General features: G+C 41.5%; 1 protein-coding gene across 1 annotated transcript in view; it reads right to left on the bottom strand.

Moving 5' to 3' along the window:
* LOC113250005 (complement receptor type 1) overlaps window positions 1-22070 on the bottom strand; it is a 76117-nt gene that overhangs the window by 43745 nt on the left and 10302 nt on the right. The window contains exons 2-7 of the mRNA XM_057315270.1: window positions 19049-19225; window positions 18850-18952; window positions 10509-10594; window positions 8313-8540; window positions 3350-3529; window positions 2613-2712 (exon numbers count right to left, since the gene is read on the bottom strand). Of these exons, the coding sequence (XP_057171253.1) occupies window positions 2613-2712; window positions 3350-3529; window positions 8313-8540; window positions 10509-10594; window positions 18850-18952; window positions 19049-19225 (874 nt within the window). The remainder of the gene's footprint in view (window positions 1-2612; window positions 2713-3349; window positions 3530-8312; window positions 8541-10508; window positions 10595-18849; window positions 18953-19048; window positions 19226-22070) is intronic.

A 22070-nucleotide genomic window follows, 5' to 3' on the forward strand; every position in this document is an offset into this window, starting at 1 on the left:
TGGATGGAGGATCCAGAAACCACGAACATGGTTTCCGTTCTGCTGCTGGGTTGGTGGCTCCCTGCCATGGGTGTGGGGTCAAGAGATGCTGGGCCTGGATTGTCTTCTGCTGCTGTGTGGAGGGCTGGGACGCTGGGCCTTCTCGCATCTGTCGCATGAGTGGAGGGGTCCTCTTACTGCCGGCTTGAAGTCTTGGTCTCAGAATAGGGCCCAGTGCTGCTGGCTGGTGTGGGGCATGAGGCAAAATTCTCATTGGGACTAAAGCCCAGGTCTTCCCATTGATACAACTGCTGGTGGACTGGGACCTGCTGTGGGACTTGAGAGTGATAGACTCCCCACCCCCATCCCCGATTTCTGCTTATGCTGTTCTTGTGGGCAGATTGGGCCACTGTATCCACCAATGTGTCTTCCCACGACAACCTCACTGAGGTTCCCTTTTCCTGTTCCTTTGACCAGAGAACAGGCTTCACTCTCCCTCTGTCTCCGCTGCCTGTTGACTATTCAGGGTGGTATTCCTTTCCAGCACCCAGTCTGAGAGATAAAAAGAAAACTCAGGGTCCTCACTATGGTGTCATTCTTTAAGATCTGCAGTCCCCCAGTCCCTCTTCTTTCCACCTTTCCAAGTCCTTTTATGCTTGCATGTTGAGCAGTTTCCAGGGTACTTAGTTACATGTAGAGAGAGACTCAGGGAAAGGTGAGTCTGCCCATCTTGTCCTGGAACTGGAAGTCCTAGTAATTGTTCTTTAACTCTGATTACAAAAGTTAGTACATACACATTGTATTCAAAAGTGAGAGATACAGAAACCCCCAATACTGAAAAACAAAATCACCCAAACTCTATCTTACAGAAATTAGCATAAAGTTTAAGGCAGGCCTTCTTAAAAGTTTTATGTGCATCGAAATCACCTGGGTATCATGTCAAAACGTGATTCAGAGTCAGTAGTTATGAAAATTCTGCATTTCTACTAAGCACCCAGGAGATGCTGACCTTGCTGGTCTGTGAGCCATACTTTGGATGACAAGGGCTTAGAGTCAATCTTACAGTCTTTTATATAAGGAGATACACATATAACAAGGACATCGGTTGTCCTTCTCCTACACGGACTAATTTTTCTGTATTTGTTTGTTCAGTTGGAAATGACACTTAAAAATTTTATCCTACTGGGTTACATCCATTAAGATCGATAGGAATTTGTTTTCTCAATTTTTGTAGGTCAAGATGGAGACATTTAACTAAAATGCTACCCCTTTAAATTTTTTCCTTAACTTCTAGCTTCCTATATTTATTACACAAATTCATAAATAAATGTGATTACATCAATTCAATGTACTATTGGATATATTTGCAAATTCAAATTTGTCACAATTTTCTTACACCCATGTATTGCATGGAGGGAGGTAAATGTAGTGATTAACCTCAGAATTTATTTCTGAGAATTTATTTCTTAGTTGTGGATCATAGCAAAATAAGTATGAAAACCACTGTCCTAGACAAACTTTTTCACACGGGCGCTAAGAGACATGTGTACTTATTGTGGGAATGCTTATGATAGGCAAAGCAAAACAAACTAAAACAAATGAGAAATAATCCAAATATAAGAACCAAGAAGAAATAAATTGTGGCATATCCATTCAAGGAAATACTATCCCAAGCAAAAATGAATTAACCACAACCACACGGATAATTGTCAGAATCAAAATATTCAGTAGAAAAGCAAGTTGCAGAGAAGTGCATTTAACATCATGTCATTTATATAAAGCTCAAAATATGTAAAGCTAAATCTAAACTGAGCAGGCCTATGTATGGGAGAAAACGGAAAACAAATGCAAGGGAGTGAGTGACACAGAATTCAGGATGGTGATTTCCAGAGAGATTCCGGAGGTGGAGGAATGGGAATTGGGAAAGGCACCTAGGAGGTTTCTAAGGTACTAGCAATGTTTCTTACAGTGGATAGAGTATACACTGAAGTTCACTGTATTGTTATCACCCATTTTAATGATCACTTATTTTATATGGCTTTTAAGTAAGCTAGAAATAATGAAAACAACGCAGAAGTTAAGGTATAAGGTAAAGCAGTCTCCCTAGTTCTTTCCTTAAACCAAGAATATGCCCACAGCAAATTTCTGCACTGGGTACATTTCTGGAGAGGGGCTATAACAATCAAGATTTGCCTGTCCATCACATTGGCTCCATCATCCTAAACAATTCATTCTTCCCCACTTCTGAGTCCACCATCTCCAGCTCTTGTTGCTTTGGGGGAAGAATATATGCATGGGTCCACTCATGTTTGTTCCATTGGCTTCTTTAGAGAGCAGGTCCTTCCCATTTCATGACTGCTTCTCTGGGTTTTAGGTGCACTAATCTGGTGTGCAACAGGCATCTTTCCTGCCCACCCCTAAGTTTCTAGCATGGATACAGGTTTTCCCTATTTTTCAAATCTTTGTTTAGTCATTTCAAATGTAATTAAATACCTGGATTCAAGCCACCACCTCGGCTTACAAATGATACTGCTGTGTTTTAAATGGACAGGTAGACTTTCTAAGACTCTTGTTTAGAGACTGGTGCTACAATTCTGGAACTGTCATCCCCAATGATGCTGCGGCCAACTCACCCTTCATTACAGGCATAATGAACAGTGGATCCAAACCGGGTGTCTCCGTTTACGATCATTTTGCCATTTAAGGGTTCTGCAGGAGTGCCACATGACTTACCTAGGGGAGAGAAGCAGAATTTGGGGATTGGGTATAGAACTCTCCGATGTCCTCTCAGTAAGGACATAAGGTCCCAACCTGGCTGGAACTTACTGAAAATCATTTGTCGCTCTACAGATTTTGACACCTGGAAGAAACTTACAAGACAGCCTCGGGGTCAGCCACCTACTAAGCTCCAAGTTCACAAAAGACCTCCCCTCCTGATCGATCTCATGCCTGCATTGTGCCTCCCAGAAAAATGTAAACTTCCCTTATTACCAAGGTGGTTACTTTGTCATTCAGCCAGTGTAAATCAAAGATCTCAATGTCTGGAATTCTCTCCCCACCTATGCTTTTCTTTTCTTTTCTGAGTCATTCCTGACCTAGTTCCAGTGGTGACAATGGGAAACCCCTACTGAATGGAGATTTTCCCTGCATCGTGCCTTGTGATGGTCATTTCTCATGAAATGAACTTGCGATGAAGGTGCCAGCAAGTGAGGGGTAGGCAGATGTGACAGACAGAGAAACTCTCCCATGTGCTCTACTTGAGGCAACTTTAACGAGTCATATGTGTCTTAGTTCCAAAATCTGAAGAATTGAATCAGCTCTTATGGATGCTTGATTGACACAGAGGAGTTCTCAGTCCAGAGGTACTTACGTGTACAGATGTTTTCAGCGCTTGACCAGACTGAGTTCGGTAGGCAGGTGATAGAGAACACTCTCTTCTGGTAACCAGGGCGGCACTCATACTTCAAAGATGTCCCAATGGGAAACTCATACTCGTCAGTCGGATTTGCAGGCTTGGCAAAGGGAAGCTGTTCCGGGGCTTTGCATTTACCTGGAGGCCAAGACCACAGTGACATCCCAGTGAACGGAGAAACTTCTACTCTGCTTCCTCTTTCCCAATATGCTTCATAGATGTGATCAAAGAAAAGAGCACCTTACTAATGTTAAAATGATTGCTTCTCTCAGCAGTGATCTTAGAAAGGAGCTTTTTGTTTCATTTTTCAGCTTTATTTATTTATTTTGAGAGAGAGAGAGAGAGAGAAAGAGTGCACATGAGAGGGAGGACGGGCAGAGAGAGAGAAAGAATCTCAAGCAGACTCCCCACTGAGTGCAGAGCCCAATGTGGGGCTTGATTCCAGGCCCTCAAAATCATGACCTGAGGCAAAGTCAGCCACTTAAACAACTGAGCCACCCAGGCGACCCTGTCCACAATTCTTAATAACTATGTTGAGCACTGCTCAACTTCTCAAACCTTAGAATTCAACTGTAAACCACTACCTCATTTCTTATTCTACAATAACGTTCATTTGATACTTAATCACAGCCACTGTTAAAAACCCAGTTCTGCCAACATTTCTTGTCATCAAGAGGAACCTACAGAAAGAAATAAAATAAAATAAATGGAATCGCTTGCCTCTAACGTAGCCAGGAGCTACAGGTAGCTAGAGTTACACAGTATCTGAGAGATAACAAGTTCCGCTGTTTCCCCCCCAAAATAAAAATGGCGCATAGGTCTCCTGTGCGGTCCTGGAGGCTCCCAGAGCACATCAGCCCACATTTTGGGAAATGCAGCACTCTGCTAATCTTTGTCTGTAAAGTGGGTTTGTCTATTTGTATTTAATAGAACTGTTGATGTATTTAGGATTGGATCTATCATCTTACTATTTGATGTTTACTTGTCCTCTTTCTTATGTTCTTTATTCTCTTCTATTTTGCCTCATTTTGATTACGAATTATATTTATTAATTTACTGTTATTTCCTTTTTTTAAAAAAGATTTTATTTATTAAAAGAGAGAAAGACTGAGCAGGGGGAGGGACAGAGGAGAGCTGGAGAGAGAGAATCTCAAGCAGACTCCCTGCTGAGCGTGACCTGAGATCATGACCTGACCCAAAATCAAGAGTCAGATGCTCAACTGACTGAGCCACCCAGGAGTCCCTATTGTTATTTCTTCTCATTAGATTATTTGTTACACATTCTTTTACAGCTCCGTTAAAGATAACATGCATCCTTACCATGTTAACGTGCCTTGGACAATTATCATTTCCCTGAAATGAAAGAACTATAGATAATGCTAACTCCATTTACCTCCTTCCTGTCTTCTGTTCTATCACGATTATGTTTTTAAATTCTACATATATTTTACATTCCCATTAGTCATATTCAACGTACACACCGCCAGCTGTTTGCTGGGCTACAGCCATTTGCTACTAAGCTGGACCCTAATGGTAATAGATTCCCTCAGCAGGCTCAGCTAGGATTTTGAAAATCTGGAGAAATGTGTGGTTGCCTAAACAACGAGCTCCCAAAGACATCCATGCCCTCATCCTTAGAGCCTGTGAATGTGACCTAATATGGCACCAGGGCTTTGCAGATGTGATTACCTCAAGAATCTCATGATGGGAAGATTATCCTGGATTAGCTGGGTGGCCATAAGTGCAATGACGAAGGTCCTTAAAAGAGGGAGGCAAAGGATCAAAGACAGAAGAAGGACATTTAAAGATGCTGCGGTGTTGGCTTTGAAGGTAGAGAAAGGTGGCCATGAGCCAAAGTATGCGGGCAGCCTCTGGAAGAGAAAAGAGCCAGGAAACCTGATCTCCTTGGAGCCTCCAGAAGAAACACAGTCCTATAGACCCACTTGAGAATTTGAGCTCCAGAACCATAAGAGAATAAATTTCTGTTGTTGTAAGCCATAAAGTTTGTGGTAATTTGTTAGAGCAGAAATAAGAAACGAATACAAAAGGTAACAATGTATAGTGTTAGAAACTGGACTCACAGAGACCGGACTTGAACCTAGTGTCTTCTCCTTACTAACTGTGAGGTAGAAGTAAAAATTGTACATTGGGATACTAGCCAGCATAGAAAGGAACATGGGAGCCTTCACTACGGAAAGCTTGATCTGGTTTCCTTTTCCTCCTTCATTCCCAATTCCTCAAATTATAAGAAATATATTAATGTGAACTCCATAAACTCAAGACCTACCGTAGTTTATATAAAGAAACACCTCTGCATAGCTTTATGATCTATTAAATACAATAGTTCAAAAATACTTCAAGTATACAATTGGATGAACTTGACATACGTGTGCACGATGAAACCATTACCACAATCAAGACAGGAAATGTTTCCATCACATCCACACCAGTGTCCTCATTCCGCTTTATCAACCCTCTGTCTCTCTACCCCCTTCTCTAGGCAATCTCTGACCTGCTTCCTCTTACTGCAGATTGAGTTGACTTTCTAGAATTTCCTATAAACCAACTCACTTGGTTTGTACTTTTTCCCCTTCTTTGGTCTGGCTCTTACACAGATCATTATTTTGAGATTCGTCCAGGTTGTTGCATATATAAAAACTATTTCTGTTTTTGCTGGGTGATATCCAGTAGTACAAATACCCCTTGATCGAGTTTGCCTACTTGACTGTTGAATGTCCTTTGGATTTGGATTGTTTCCAGTTGTTGGCTAGTACAAATAAAGCCACTGTGAAAATCCTTGCCCAAGTCTCTGTGTGGTCAGATGCCTTCATTTCTCTTGAGTCAATACCTGGGAGTAAAATGCCTAGTCATATGGCACATTTGTGTGTGTAGCTTTTTAAGAAACTGCCAAACTGCTTTCCAGAGTGGTTGCATCATTTTACCAAGGAGCAGTGACTCCAGGTACTTCACCTTGTTGCTGACCCTTGGTATGGTCAATTTTTAACATTTTAGCTATTCTGGTGGGTGTATATCGTCATCACATTGTGATTTTGTCTTGGGTGACACAGTCCACTTGGAAATACTCCCGATTCAAACTCTCCATTCAAGGCAGATGGGTTTGTTCTGTGCTAGAACCACAATTTACTTATTATTACTTCCATGTCCTTGGTCAAACATAAATCGTCAACCTGGAGGACACTCTGCTCTCCATTCTGCATGTCCTACTCTTTTATGAAAAGATCTGCAAGTGTTTTATTTAAACATCTCTATCGGTAAAGAAAGAAAGAGCATGCACTTTAAAAAATTTTATATATTTATATTTTATATAAAGAAAAATCTTTATATATTCATATATTAGTATACTATATAGTATAATTGGTATATTATATAATCTAATTTAATCTATAATATTATATATTCTAATAGATAATGTGGTATGTTATATACGACATATTAATTTAGTATATTACAATATATTTTGTAAAATATATATTATACAGATTAATGGATATTATAAATTATAAACCACATAAACCATAACAACTTAATACTATATATTAAATTTTACTCAGATTACATAGCTTAATAAAGCTATTATATATAATATATAATGCAATTATGTATGTTAATTATATAACAAATTGTAATGTCATGTTATGTAAGTAAACATAATGTAATGTACATATATAACATTGTTATATAACAAAAATATAATTAGATTATATTACATATATTGTTTTAAGTAAAATATTAAATATATTTCAGTATTTGTATGTATTTAATAATTTCATATGTATAAATATATACATATATCTACATATAAAATATATAATAGATGGGTAGATATTATATAAACATAGAAATTTTAAAAATATGATACAGATAAAATAAACATTTTGAATGCTTTGCTAATCAGGAAGACCCAAGGCAGGCAGGTCCCAAGGCACTACTTATCTACCGTTCAGTGGGAAGACTGACTCTTTTAATGTAGACCTCTCAGCCTTTAAACAGGATCACCTGTATTCTCCATCTGCAAATGGCATCAGAGGGGAGTACCACCCCGATCTATAAAGGACCCCTTCAGTGCGGTCTGTCCTCACTGGTGCACAGAGCTTGTGTGGACAATCACAGCCACGAACGAGCCCCCGATTGTCAGGCACTGTCATTTAATGCCAGACTGATAGGTAAAAGGAAGGAGTTGCCAAGAGCACAGTCTTGAACTCCACTTCTCTAGGGCATCTTGAGTTCCCATTGCCAAAAGTGAGACAAAGGGTCAACAAAATGGAGTCACAGGCTGAGCAGAACACTTAGAAGGAGCAAAAGGAATACAAACCCCTGCATCGGAGTGTCTTTAGTTATTTCCACTGCATCAAATCTGAAGTAAAATACAGCCATCACCATGTGTTTTTTGCTCTGCACACCCATCTGTCCAATAGAAATACAACTTTTTTTTTTTAAGCAGGTTCTATGCCCAGGAGGGAGCCCGATGCAGGGCTGAACCCACAACCCTGAGATCTAGACCCAATGGGCCGCTCAACTGACTGAGTGACCCAGGCACCCGGACATACAACTTGGAATAGAGGTGGCAGGAAAGAGTGTTTTCTTTGGCGTTTGTTTTTAGTGTTTGAAAATAGTCTGTATAAAGTCTGGGCCTCACTGATTCTCCCCACTCTCTCCCTCCTCCTCTTCTCACTATCCCACACTCCTCACCCCTGTGGGAAGGGCCATGAGAGTACCACCAGTTGGGATGCAGCTTGGCACATCTAGAACCCAGCTGTTATTTGCCCAGCAGGTAATTCTGTGTGTCTGACTTTTATAGGAAAGCCACATTCCCAAGCAAAAATGACTGTCCCCATAGAAACAGGGAGGCTCTTGCCTAAATATTCTGATCTATATGGGGCATAGGGAAAGGTGCACTGACCTGCAGGACCAGGGAGTTCACAGCGAGGGGCAGGGCCGCTCCAAACCCCATTCCCTTGACCATCACTTGTGCAGAGGATGGTGCTCTCCCCAGTGAGGTTGAAGTTCATCCCTCTGTCAGGGTGGTGGTCACACGTGTACGTAATTTCCTTTCCATAGGGAATGTCTCCCTGAGAAGTTCCGGTGTGGTGCCCATTAAGGATAGACGGAGGATTTGGACAAAAGATTTCTGGAAAAAACACAAGTGCTGTAAGTTGCATTACAACGTTAACATTTTAATCTGAGTTGATTCCACAATTATGGGATGCTGTGACTGTGTTACCACTTAAATAACTAGCTCTCAAGAAGAGTATGAACCACAAAATAAATATATTAGTCTCTGTTGAGATGCTTCTAAATGAAATGACACTGAAATCAAAACTCAGAAGGGACTTAATCATCCTGAACTCTTTGGAGAGTTAAGACTTCTGGGTAATTGAGAGCTCATTCTTTTAAAATAGACAAAAATCTTCTTAACCCCACTGAGAAGAAAATCATCCATTGAATAAGAAAATTATCCATTAATTCAACAGGAATTCTTTGAGGACCTACTCTGTATCAAGTACTATGTTAAGTAAAAGATGGAGAAAATCTTCTTTGAACCCAAGGATCCTCACACCAGAGAAATCTTTCAAAATATATTATACATTTTCTATTTGTCTATCACCGATTTAATCTTTTCTTGACGACTTGAGGCTGTTATGTCAAAAACACCATGGACGGTTATAGTAATGCCATCACAATGAGTGAAACATCCCAATGGTCCTATGCAGGATCCAGAAGATGCAGAAATGTTATGACTTTTGAGATACTTACTGGTTTTTACATTTTTTCTTTCTCATTGAAGAAATACACATTTCTTCTTTTGAGTGTAGCTATCTGGAGAAACTCCTTTCCCTTTTTGATTTGATTTGTATTTGGGAAGAGGATACCGCAGCTTGAGAGAATTATGAATAATCAAAAGGTGGAATAGCTTAACCAATGTTTACACTCTAGTAATTGATTTTTGGTATATCTGGGTTCATGGGAGTATTTTTTTTTCTTTCATGCTTCTTAACTATATTCAAGGAAAGTAAAGATTTTCAAATAGCTGACTTCCAGATATGAAGGATAAAATTATCAAGTTTCATGATATAAATCAATACAAAATTTCCAAACACCTTTAGAGCAAAATATTCATTGGAAAAATTCTGTTTTATACACATGGATTTTTCAATAGTTATGATCAGAAGATGAAGCAACATCCTGCTTGATTTCATGAAAAAATAAATGGGCAGATTGAATATATTAGTAGTGTTCTTGAATTTAACACATTATGTTTCTGTCCTCTTAAAAACAAATATAAACAACAGGAAAGCAAGGTCCTAGTCTGTGTTCTTTACAGGTGTAGTCCCAATGTCTAATTATTTTAATAATAACACTTGGTATTATTTGAAACAGTCTATTTATGTGTTTCCTTGTCATTATATTTAAAGATTTAGTTATTGGGGGTGGGGGGAGAAGCCACAAACAGGAAAGGCCGAGGAAGAAGCAAAGAGACTCTCAAGCAGAGTCGGAGCTCAGCTCTGAGCCTGATGTGGTGCTCGATCCTGTGATGCTGAGATTGCGACCGGAGCCAAAACCAAGTGTCTGACGCTTAACTGACCTTGCCACCCAGACACCCCTGTTTGTTATTTTTTTCTCTTTCCTTCTACTCAAGCATGTAAACAACACAAAAGCAGGGTCCTAGTCTGTTTTGTTACAGCTGTATGCCCAGTGTCTAGAACACTGATTGTCACAAAGCAGGTGCTCAAAAAATTTCTCAAAAAGACTGAGCCTAGGAATGAATAGAAGACTGAGGCAAGGATGAAATGCTATCATTTTTGACAGAAAAAATGCCTCAGGATCTAAATTTCCCTCTGCCTATGAAGAATTTCTCTCCATTTGTAGCACACATGACGCTTATAAACATTTATAGGATGATCCCCAAAACTCGTGATGCTCAGATTTATTTCCCCCAGAAACAATCCTTGCAACAAAGAAAGATGTCGATCCAAAGTGAAGATCAACAGAGGGGCAAATATTAGGGAATTTTATAGGCAAAACACACCAAACGGACAAACAAGCAAACAAAACAAGGAGGGAGAGGCCGATCTGAACAGGCATTCCTTGTACTCACGTTCACACACAGGAACACTGTGATTCCAAAGGCTTTCCATTCCAACCAAGACGCAGTAACTAGCAGAACTGCCCTTTAAGTGGAACCTGAGGAACAGAAGCAGCAGTGACTGGGTGAGCGCACCGTTTCTCTCTCCCCTTCTGCCAAAATGCAGTTTATGGCCCAGTGAAATCCCAGGTGGAAAAGCCCAGCTCCCTGGCTTGCTCAGGCGACAGAAGCTGCAAAATCAGAACTTGTGGCAAGATTGCGGTTTCCAGTGAGGACAGAGCAATAATGAGCGTCTCTGGTTGTCGACCTTCAGGAGGTCATCTGTGCCACCTGCCCTCTGACAGCTCCCTGTCTGCCTCTGTAAGGAGCTCTGCTCTCTAGGGCACCGCGGCACTCTCCTCTCTAGTGCACCAGGAGGAAAACAGCTCCTGATTCAAGTTGGTAAATCCAAGAACGGGAGGAAAGACATCAGAGACTGCTGTTTCGGGCCAACACATTTGGAATGTTCCTGAATGACGCCTGTGGCATATCCACAGTATTGATGAGTGAAGCCAAATTATCTAGGAAAAATAGGAAAAGGTGAGCAGAGAGGATTCTTTGGAGGCCCATCCTCCTAAAACATCTGCTTATTGTCAGAGCAGCGCCTGCCTGGATTGCCTCCGGGTCCTTGCTGGGTGACAGATATTAGCTGCCTGCCACGGAGTCCTCGAAATATACTGAGGACAAGTGCTCTGCTGTCCATGCTTTTTACCTGTCAGTGGTGCTGGAACATAATACCAAGGTCATTAAGACTCCCATAAACAGTTCATGACAGAGGGGGACAAGATAGCAGCAGAGTAGGGGACCTCGTTTTAAGGGGTCCCTTGAATTTAGCTGTATATCTATCCAACCATTCTGAACACAAATGAAGTCAACCTGAGATGTAACAAGATTTATCTGGATCTCCACAAGCAGAGAAAGAGCTACTTTTACAAAGTAGGAGGTGCAGAAACTTGAATCAACCGGGGGAAATATCTGAAGATAAGCAGAGGGGGGAGGGAGCCTCCATAAGCCAGCCGCAGGAAAGTGATATAACACCAGAGCAAAAAAATTGGGACCCTTAGAAATCTCCTCTAGTAAGAGGCACCCCCTTCTGAAAAGGGCATGGGGGCAAATAGGGCAGACTTCTAGGCGGATCATTGTGGTGTCAGGATTCCAGGAGACTCAGAAAGCACGGGGGAGTCCGAACTGATAGAGTGCCCAAGCAGTGGAGCGGGGAGACTGGTTATGGTCAACGAGCCCAGAGGACTTTCAGCTCCAGGCACCGTAAACGGAGAGCTGAGCCATAGGGGGACGGCCCTCTGCGTGACCACCGGGAAAAGCACTAGAAGGTTCTGGCTGTCTGACATCCTAGGGGAAATAGAGAACGGCTTGCGCCCATGACAGGGACGGCTCTCAGGGCAGTGTGGCCCATGAGGAGACGCTGGGGACGGCACCCTCGTGAGGTAGGAGCTGTGGAGGAGGGTGCACGCGCGAGCCCACGGCCGCTGGCAGTGTGGAGTCACAGGGCACCGAGGCGCTCGCCGTCCTGTGACTCTCCCAGCAGAGGTGCAGTGGGCACGAATTGCGCTAGTCTGTGGAGTTTGGTACTCACAGAGGTGGAGACGATTGATCTGGAGTATTTGTTGGGGGGAGGGGGACCGCGACATTGTGGCTCCGGTCGGAGATTCCCACACCGCCATATTTGCTCTGAACCTCTAAAGAGGAGCGGACAGATGCCAGGGAACAAAGGCCGGGCAGCCAACCAGCTCACATTAAGCCCATCCCCCTGACAAGGGGCGGGGCAGCTCCACCCAGGCAAAGACAGCTGAGAAGCCGGGCAGCAGGCCCCTCCCCCAGAAGACAGACTGGAAGAGCAGGTGAATGATAAGCTTATTTCCCACAGGACTGTACAACTCCAGCGCCAGGGGAAAATAATATAGGGAGCTCCAGGTGTTCCCTCACAACTCGTTTATACTTCAGGCTAAAATTTTACATTTCTTTTCTGTTTCTTTTCTTATTCTTTTTTCTCCTTTGTAACACTGCTCCCATTTCAAATAGATTCTTATTTCCCAACCTATGTTTTTAAGTCCCTTCTTAACTTTTATTTTTTTCACATATATGTTTTATAGATTTATGCCCCAGACTAGCCTGTTTTTCACTCTAGTCAACTTTATCTTGATATATATGTAAGTTCTGATTTCTTTGCAATTTTGGGATATAGTGTCTTCTAATACACAGACCAGAAATCAAGAAGGAATGGGCAGATCACCCGGCTGTGTCCACCCTGAGAGATTATATTCTCTCTCCCTGCCCCTCACCACCACCCTTTTCCGCCCTCTTTTCTTTTCTATTCTTTTCTCTTTCTTTTTTATTGTTTTGGATCATCTTGGCTTTGGTGGCAGATCTGTGATAGCTTTTGACCACTTTGTATTTTTTCGAAGGTGCATTTTGCTTGGCTCTTGGTTGATATTTTGGACTCTATACATTCCCTCAACCATCCCTCAACAGAATGACTAGGAGGAGGAACTCCCAACAAAGAAAAGAACCAGAGACATTGTCCTCTGCCATAGATCTAATGGATACGGATATAAGCAAGATGTCAGAGATAGACTTCAGGGTAGCAATCATGAAGTCAATAGCTAGGCTTGAGAAAAGCATTAGTGACAATATAGAATCTCTAAGGGCAGGAATGAGCTCTATTCAGGCTGAACTTAAAAATTCTATGAATGAGATGCAGTCTAAACTGGAAACTCTAATAGTCAGTCTAAATGAGGCGGAAGAACAAATTAGTGATCTAGAAGATAAGCTGATAGAAAGGAAGGAAGCTGAGGAAGATAGGGATAGGCAGCTAGTAGCCCATGAGAATAGACTTAGAGAGATCAATGATGCCATGAAACGTTCCAGTGTCAGAATTATTGAGATCCTTGGGGCACCTGGGTAGCGCAGTCGTTAAGCGTCTGCCTTCGGCTCAGGGCGTGATCCTAACGTTATGGGATCGAGCCCCACATCAGGCTCCTCCGCTGTGAGCCTGCTTCTTCCTCTCCCACTCCCCCTGCTTGTGTTCCCTCTCTTGCTGGCTGTCTCTGTCAAATAAATAAATAAAATCTTAAAAAAAAAAGAATTATTGAGATCCTTGAAGGGGGAGACAGAGAGACTAGAAGGTATATTTGAGGAAATCATAGCTGAAAACTTCCCTAATCTGGGGAAGGAAACAAGCATTAGTGTCCAAGAGGCAGAGAGGATCCCTTCCAAAATCCATAAAAATAGATCAATGCCCCAATATATTATAGTGAAGTTTGCAAATCTTAGAGCCAAGAAAGCTATCCTGAAAGGAGTTAGGAGGAAGAGATTTCTTACATACGGAGGGAGGAACGCCAGAATAACATCAGAATTATCCACAGAGACCTGGCAAGCCAGAAAGGGCTGGCAAGATATATTCAGGGTACTAAACGAGCAGAACATGTAGCCAAGAATACTTTATCCAGCAAGGCTGTCATTCAGAACAGATGGATAGATAAAGAGCTTCCAGGACTGGCAGAAACTGAAAGACTATGTGACCACTAAGCCAGTCCTGCAAGAAATATTCATGGAGATTCTATGAAAAAAAAAAAAAAAAGAAAAAGAAAAGAAAGACCCCCAAGAGTAATATAGACCAAAAATTAACAGAGACAAACTATAGAAATAGGGACTTTACAGGCAATACGATGGCACTAAATTCATATCTCTCAGTAGTTACTCTCAGTGTGAATGGGCTGAATGTTCCCATGAAAAGGCACAAGGTTTCAGATTGGATAAAAAAGCAGGACCCATCTATATGCTATCTACAAGAGACTCATTTTGAACCTAAAGACACCTCCAGATTGAAAGTGAGGGGATGGAGAATCATTTATCATGCCAACAGACCTCCAAAGAAAACTGGGGTAGCAAGTCTTATAGCAGATAAATTAGATTTTAAACCAAAGACTGTAGTAAGAGATGTAGAGGGATGCTATATCATACCTAAAGATTCTATCCAACAAGAAAACTAAATAATTTTAAATATCCATGCCCCCAACATGGGAGAAGCCAACTACATAAACCAACTTTTAACCAAAGTAAAGAATCATATTGATAACAATATATTAATAGTAGGAGACATCAACACTCACAGCATTAGACAGATCATCTAAGCAGAAGATGAACAAAGAAACAAGAGCTTTGAAGGACACATTGGACCAGATGGACTTTGTAGATATATACAGAACGTTCCATCCTAAAACAACAGAATACTCATTCTTCTCGAGTGCACATGGAACTTTCTCCAGAGTAGATCACATACTGGGTCACAAATCAGGTCTCAACTGGTACCAGAAGATTGAGATTATTCCCTGCATATTTTCAGATCACAATGCATTGAAACTGGAACTCAACCACAAGGGAAAATTTGGAAGGAACCCAACCACTTGGAGGTTATAAAGCATCCTGCTAAGGAATGTATGCACCAACCAGGAAACTAAAGAGGAACTTAAACAATTCATGCAAACCAATGAAAATGAAAACACATTGGTTCAGAACCTATAGGATACTGCAAAGGCAGTCCTCAGAGGGAAGTATCTAGCCATGCAAGCCTCTCTCAAAAAATTAGAAAAATCCCAAATGCAAAAGTTAACCTTACACCTAAAGGATCTGCAGAAGGAACAGCAAATAAAGCCTAAACCAAGCAGGAGAAGAGAAATAATAAAGATTAGAGCAGAAGTCAATAAACTAGAAACTAGAAGAACAACAGAACAGATCAACAAAACTAGAAGCTTGTTCTTCGAAAGAATTAACAAGATAGAGAAACCTCTGGCCAGACTTATCCAAAAGAAAAGAGAAAGGACCCAAGTTAATAAAATCATGAATGAAAGGGGAGAAATCACAACCACTACCAAGGAAATAGAGACAACCATTAGAACTTATTACCAGCAGCTACATGCCAACAAACTAGGCAATCTGGAAGAAAGAGATACATTCCTGGACACTTATAAACTATCAAGATTGAAACAGGAAGAAATAGACCATCTAAACAGACCAATAACTAGCAAGGAAATTGAAACAGTAATCAAAAACCTCCCAAAAAAGAAGAGTCCAGGGCCAGATGGATTCCCAGGGGAATTCTACCAAATATTTAAAGAAGAAATCATACCTATTCTACTGAAGCTGTTGCAAAAGTAGAAACGGAAGGAAAACTTCCAAACGTGTTGTATAAGGCCAGCATTCCCCTGAACCCAAAACCAAAGACCCCATCAAAAAGGAGAATTACAGACCAACAACCCTGAGGAGCATGGATGCCAAAATACTCAACAAGATCCTAGCCAATAGGATCCAACAGTACATTAAAAGGATTATTCACCAGGACCAGGTGGGGTTTATTCCTGGGATTAAGGGTGGGTCAACATTTGCAAATCAGTCAATGTGATTGATCACATTAACAAAAGAAGAGTCAAGAACCATATGATCCTCCAAATTGATGCAGAAAAAGTATTTGACAAAATACAGCATCCTTTCCTGACTAAAACTCTTCAAAATATAGGGATAGAGGGAACATACCTCAATATCATAAAAGCTATCCATGAAAAGCCCACAGTGAATATCATTCTCAATGGGGAAAAAATTGAGAGCTTTTCCCTTAAGGTCAGGAACACGACAGGGATGCCTAGTCTCACCACTTTGTCCAATATAGTACTGGAAGTCCTAGCCTCAGCAATCAGACAACAAAAAGAAATGAAAGGCATTCAAATTGGCAAAGATGTCAAACTACCTCTCTTTGCAGATGACATGATACATTATGTGGAAAACCCAAGAGACTCCATGCCCAAATTACAGGAACTCATACAACTATTCAGCAATTTGGCAGGACACAAAATCAATGCACAGAAATCAGTTGCCTTTCTATACACTCGAATGTGAAAGAAGAAAGAAAAATTAAGGAATTGATTCAATTTACAATAATAACAAAAACCATAAGATAGCTAGGAATAAACCTAACCAAAGAGGCAAAGGAACTATACTCTAGAAACTACAGAACACTTAATGAAAGAAATTGAGGAAGAAGACACAAAGAGATGGAAAAACACTCCATGCTCATGGATTGGAAGAATAAACATTGTAAAATGTCTATGCTGCCCAGAGTGATCTATGCTTTCAATGCCATCGCTATCAAAATACCATCAACATACTTCACAGAACTGAAACAAACAATCCTAAAATTTGTATGGACAAGAAAAGACCCTGAATTGCCAGGAGATTGTTGAAAAAGAAAACCAAAGCTCGGGGCATCACAATGCCTGACTTCAAGCTATATTACAAAGCTGTGATCATCAAGACAGCATGGTACTGGCATAAAAACAGACACATAGGTCAATGGAACAGAATAGAGGCCCCAGGAATGGACCCTCAACTCTATGGTCAACTAATCTTCAACAAATCAGTAAAGAATATCCAATGGAAAAAAGACAGTCTCTTCAATAAATGGTGCTGGGAAAATTGGACAGCCACATGCAGAAGAATGAAACTGGACCATTCCCTTACACCATACACAAAGATAAACTCAAAACGTATGAAAGACCTCAATGTGAGACAGGAATCCATCAAAATCCTAGAGGAGAACATGGGCAGTAACCTCTTCAACATCGGCCACAGCAATTTCTTTCAAGACATGTCTCTAAAGGCAAAGGAAACATAAGAAAAATGAACTTTTGGGACTTCATCAAGATAAAAAGCTTTTGCACAGCAATGGAACAATCAACAAAACCAAGAGGCAACCCATGGGATGGTAGAAGATATTTGCAAATGACATTATGGATAAAGGGCTGGTATCCAAGATTTATAAAGAACTTCTCAAACTCAACACCCAAAAAACAAATAATCCAGTCAACCAAAGGGCAGAAGACATGAACAGACACTTCTCCAAAGAAGACATACAAATGGCTAACAGACACAGAAAATGAATGTTCAACATTGCTAGCCATCAGGGAAATACAAATCAAAACCATAATGAAATACTACCTTACACCAGTTAGAATGGCAAAATTAACAAGATGGGAATCAACAAGTGTTGTCGAGGATGTGGAGAAAGGGGAACCCTCTCACACTGTTGGTGGGAATGCAGGCTGGTACAGCCACTCTGGAAAACAGGATGGAGTTTCCTCAGGATGTTAAAAATAGAGCTACCCTATGACCCAGCAATTGCACTGTTAGGTATTTACCCCAAAGATACAGATGTAGTGAAAAAAGGGGCACATGCACCCCAGTGTTCATAGCAGCATTGTCCACAATAGCCAAACTGTGGAAGGAGTCAAGATGCCGTTCAACAGATGAATGGATAAAGAAGACGTGGTTCATATATACAATTGAATATTACTCAGCCATCAGAAAGGATGAATACTTACCATTTGCATCGACGTGGAAGGAACTGGAGGGGATTATGCTACGTGAAATAAGTGAAGCAGAGAAAGACAATTATCATATGCTTTCACTCATATGTGGAACATAAGGAATAGCGTGGAGGCCCACAGGGGAAGGGAGGGAAAACTGAATGTGAAGAAATCAGAGAGGGAGACAAACCATAAGAGACCATGGAATCCGGGAACCAAACTGTGGGTTACAGAAGGGAGGGTGGTGAGGGGATAGGGTAACAGGGTGATGGGTATTAAGGAGGGCAGGCGTGGTGATGAAAACTGGCTGTTATACACAACTAAGGAATTGTTGAACACTACACCAAAAACTAATGAAGTATTATATGTAGGCCATTTGAACATAATAAAAAAAAACCAGTTTGTGATATTACTTGAAATATGACAGTCAGGTTCATGCTCCTTCAATTTGGCCTAATTCTAATCAGATGACATATAATTAGATTGAAAAACACTCCTATTCACTCTTTCGTTCCTGTTCCAAATTCCACTATTGATTGGTTTGAAATTTTCTCAAAACAATCCTTGCATGTTACTTATCTTATAAATAACTGTCTTTGATATGCCAACTTTGTTTAAACAAAGGCTCTGCAATATTTATCCCTTCATGCCTACAAACTACTTTTCATTCATACATGTAATGTTTCCCCTAAATATTCAAGATCTGTTGTTCTACTTCTGCTGGTCAACAGTGTATTTACCATTTTCCCTTCTGAAGCACCTGTTCATGGTTCTATCTGGATCCTACCATACTTCCCAGTCACTGTGTCAGCTATTAGTCCTTTCTGGTACTTCTTTCCATTAGGCAGCTTGCTCTTTAGCTAGACCCCCTTTGTCCCCGGTGTCAGGATAGCAGCATCGAGTACTGAGTCCCTGTCTCTCTGCCAGGTCGCACTCACCCCTCATCACAAACGAAGGACACTTTCGCCCCAAGCTGGAAATTAGGTGGAAAGAGCACACGGCCGTTAGGGAGTTGTTCCAGGAAGTCGGCACATGATTTCACTAGGAAAACAACAACAACAACAACAACAAACAGAAGTAAGACTGTCATGTGAGGACCAAAAGGATTGATCTGCAAACAGATGAAGGTGTAGGCACCTGCACATCTCGGGGCTGCTGGGCTCCAGTTTCCCTGGGGCGAACAGCGCAGAGAAGCAGCCCCTTGGAGATCATAGCCGGGCTCACAGCGGTAGAACACTTCCTGCCCAGGGGAAAAGTTGGCCTCGTTGCCTGCGGTGTGCTTACCATGCAGAATTTCTGGAGGTGGCTGACATACTGTGGAAAGAACAGGGGCGCAGTACCAGTCAGTTATGCGGAAATGCCTTTTGCTACATTCTAACCTTTCCGAGGCATTACAGACTCATCAGTAAAGGGTTCAGGTGTAACAAAGGAAATCAAATGATACTCCTACCCTCTCCTTTTACTGTTATGGAAGTTCACAATATAGAAGGGAAATCATATGATAATTGTCTTTGTCTGCTTGACTTATTTCACTTAGCATTATCTCCTCCAGTGCCGTCCATGTTGCAGCAAATGTTGAGAATTCGTTCTTTCTGATAGCTGAGTAATATTCCATTGTATATATGGACCACAACTTCTTAATCCAGTCATCTGTTGAAGGGCATCTCGGTTCCTTCCACGCTTTGGCTATTTTGGACAATGCTGCTATGAACATTGGGGTGCATATGGCCCTTCTCTTCACTATGACTGTATCTTTGTACTATGAGAAACAAGCTGAGGGCCTCAGAGGGGAGGGGTGTGGGGGAATGGGATAGACCAGTGATGGGTAGTAAGGAGGGCACGTATTGCATGGTGCACTGGGTGTTATACGCAACTAATGAATCATCGAACTGTACATTGGAAACCGGGGATGTACTGTATGGTGACTCACATAATATCATAAAAAAACATTAAAAAAAAAAGAATATAGAAGGGAGGCAGCCAAAGTGCTCCCAGCTAGTAAGAGGCAGACTATTCAAACTGCGTTCTTCTGGGCACAAGGTCAGATGCATGACCAGAACCCCAGGGGCACTTTCTCTAGTGCTGGCTGGTCAATATGGAATTATTAGCCTTACTGGAAAGGAGTGCTGTGCCGAATAGGTGAGTTAAGGCATTTAAAGTGCTTATTGCCCAGCTGACTGGGAGGTGCCCCTCAGGTGTCAGGATAGCTGAGCGATACTGGAGCTGGTATTTTGCCCTGAGGATTGCTCTATACGAGAGTCCCAAATGTCTCCTTCTTCGATTGATGAAGCTCCTGCTTTCAAAGGGAAGGCACGTATCCATAAGCACACAAACGCACACACACACGCATACTTTCTTAATTTCATGCTTCATCGCACAGCACTAACTTGCACGGATCACCATGCATCCTTCTCCCAGAACAAACACTGATCTCCTGATCCTCTTGCAACCCATGCCCTTTGTCCGTGCCTTCATAGCCGCTGTCAGACTCACCCCTAGAGCAGCTTGGCAGCTCTGGCCCCCATTTGTTTTGGGCTTGGCATTGCACGCTGGACGGTCCTTTCAGGACAAAGCCGGGCTCACAGGTAAACCTCACGATTTCATGTAAGGAAAATAAGGTTTTGTTCTCAGATACCCTTATTGCATGTTCGATGTCTGGAGGTGTGCATTTATCGGGTATGATGCACCGAGGGGGAGGGCCGCTCCATATGCCAACGCGATTGTCTTTGCTGGTGCAATATATTGAGGAGCTGCCCACAAGCTCAAACAGCTTCTTCCCTCTCGGTCCAGGATGGCAGCGATAGGTCACCACGGTTCCATATGGAAACGATTCTCTGCCGCTGCTAAAGAATTTTCCATTGGCAATGGCTGGGGGTGGCGCACAAGGAATAGCTGGGAAAAGATATGGCAACTTAAATAATGGTGAATCAAAATACTTAGTCCGAGAAACGCAATGAGTAGAACAATTTTACATTTGTTATTAGTTTTTAATCTTTATTAATATGTAGATACATTTTTACAAGTTGTGATTTCCATGGGTGTAATAGCAAGCCTTCTGCCTTTCCTACTTACCCTACTCCTCAGGAGCATATGCATTTAAAATAATCCACATTCCATTCATTTTAGATAGCTCTTAGATCATATTATTACACCATAGTGTGCACAGTTTTCCCCTACTCATTTTCATTTGCCTTCTTCTCCTTCTTCTTCTTCTTCTTCTTCTTCCTTTCCCCTCCTCCTCCTTCCCCTCTGCCTCCTTCCCCTCCTCCTCCTCTCTTTTTTCTTAAGTAGGCTCCAAGCCCAGTGTGGAGCCCAACATGGGGCTCAAACTGACAACCTTGAGATCAAGACCTGAGCTGAGATCAAGAGTCAGACACTTAACAGACTGAGCCACTCAGGTGCCCCTGGATGTATTTCTTCTAATTCTGCATGGCTCTATTTTATGTTTCTTAAGCAATTCTCTATAGTCATTTTTTAACATGACTCTTCCCTTCTAAGGTTTCCAAACCATAGTTGGAAACATTTAGGTTACTTTAACATTTTGCTATTATAAAGAATGAAACAATGAAAAGTGTATAATGAACTCCTTATAAAAATCTGTGTTTATTTCCCAAGTGTAAATTGTAAGAAGTGGGTCAACATATATGCCCAATTTGAGGCTTATGGTACATGGTGCCTTTCAAGAGGTTTTGTGGAACTCTAAGTAAGTGAAAGTGTTGATTCATCCACAGCTTCACCAACCTTGGAGAGTATCACTTTAAAAAATCTTGACTAATTTGCCAAGCAGAAGGATTGTTATACTGGGGGTAGCACAATCAACATTACTCCAAATTAATTGAAGGGAAACAAAAGCTTGAAGGCTTTTATGCATTTAAATCCCAGATTCAGAAAAGGCACAACATAAGGAAAGAGTTGCCAGAAACCCCGTAGGTATCGAGGGATAGAATGCACAAAAGGAATTCAATTAAGATTTGTATAACTTTAGGGGGAAACTTAGAATCTATTGGTAAAGGTAATAGGAAGGAGCATTTCAACTCACTCTCACAAATCGGTGGGTCGTTATCCCAGACGACAGTGTTGTCTGAGATGACGCATGCAATAGAGGTCTTACCAATAAGTCGGTATCTAGAGGGAAAGAAGAATGAATGTTATTTTCTCT

This window comes from Ursus arctos, unplaced genomic scaffold (assembly GCF_023065955.2).
Source record: "Ursus arctos isolate Adak ecotype North America unplaced genomic scaffold, UrsArc2.0 scaffold_2, whole genome shotgun sequence".
NCBI classification, from domain to species: domain Eukaryota; kingdom Metazoa; phylum Chordata; class Mammalia; order Carnivora; family Ursidae; genus Ursus; species Ursus arctos.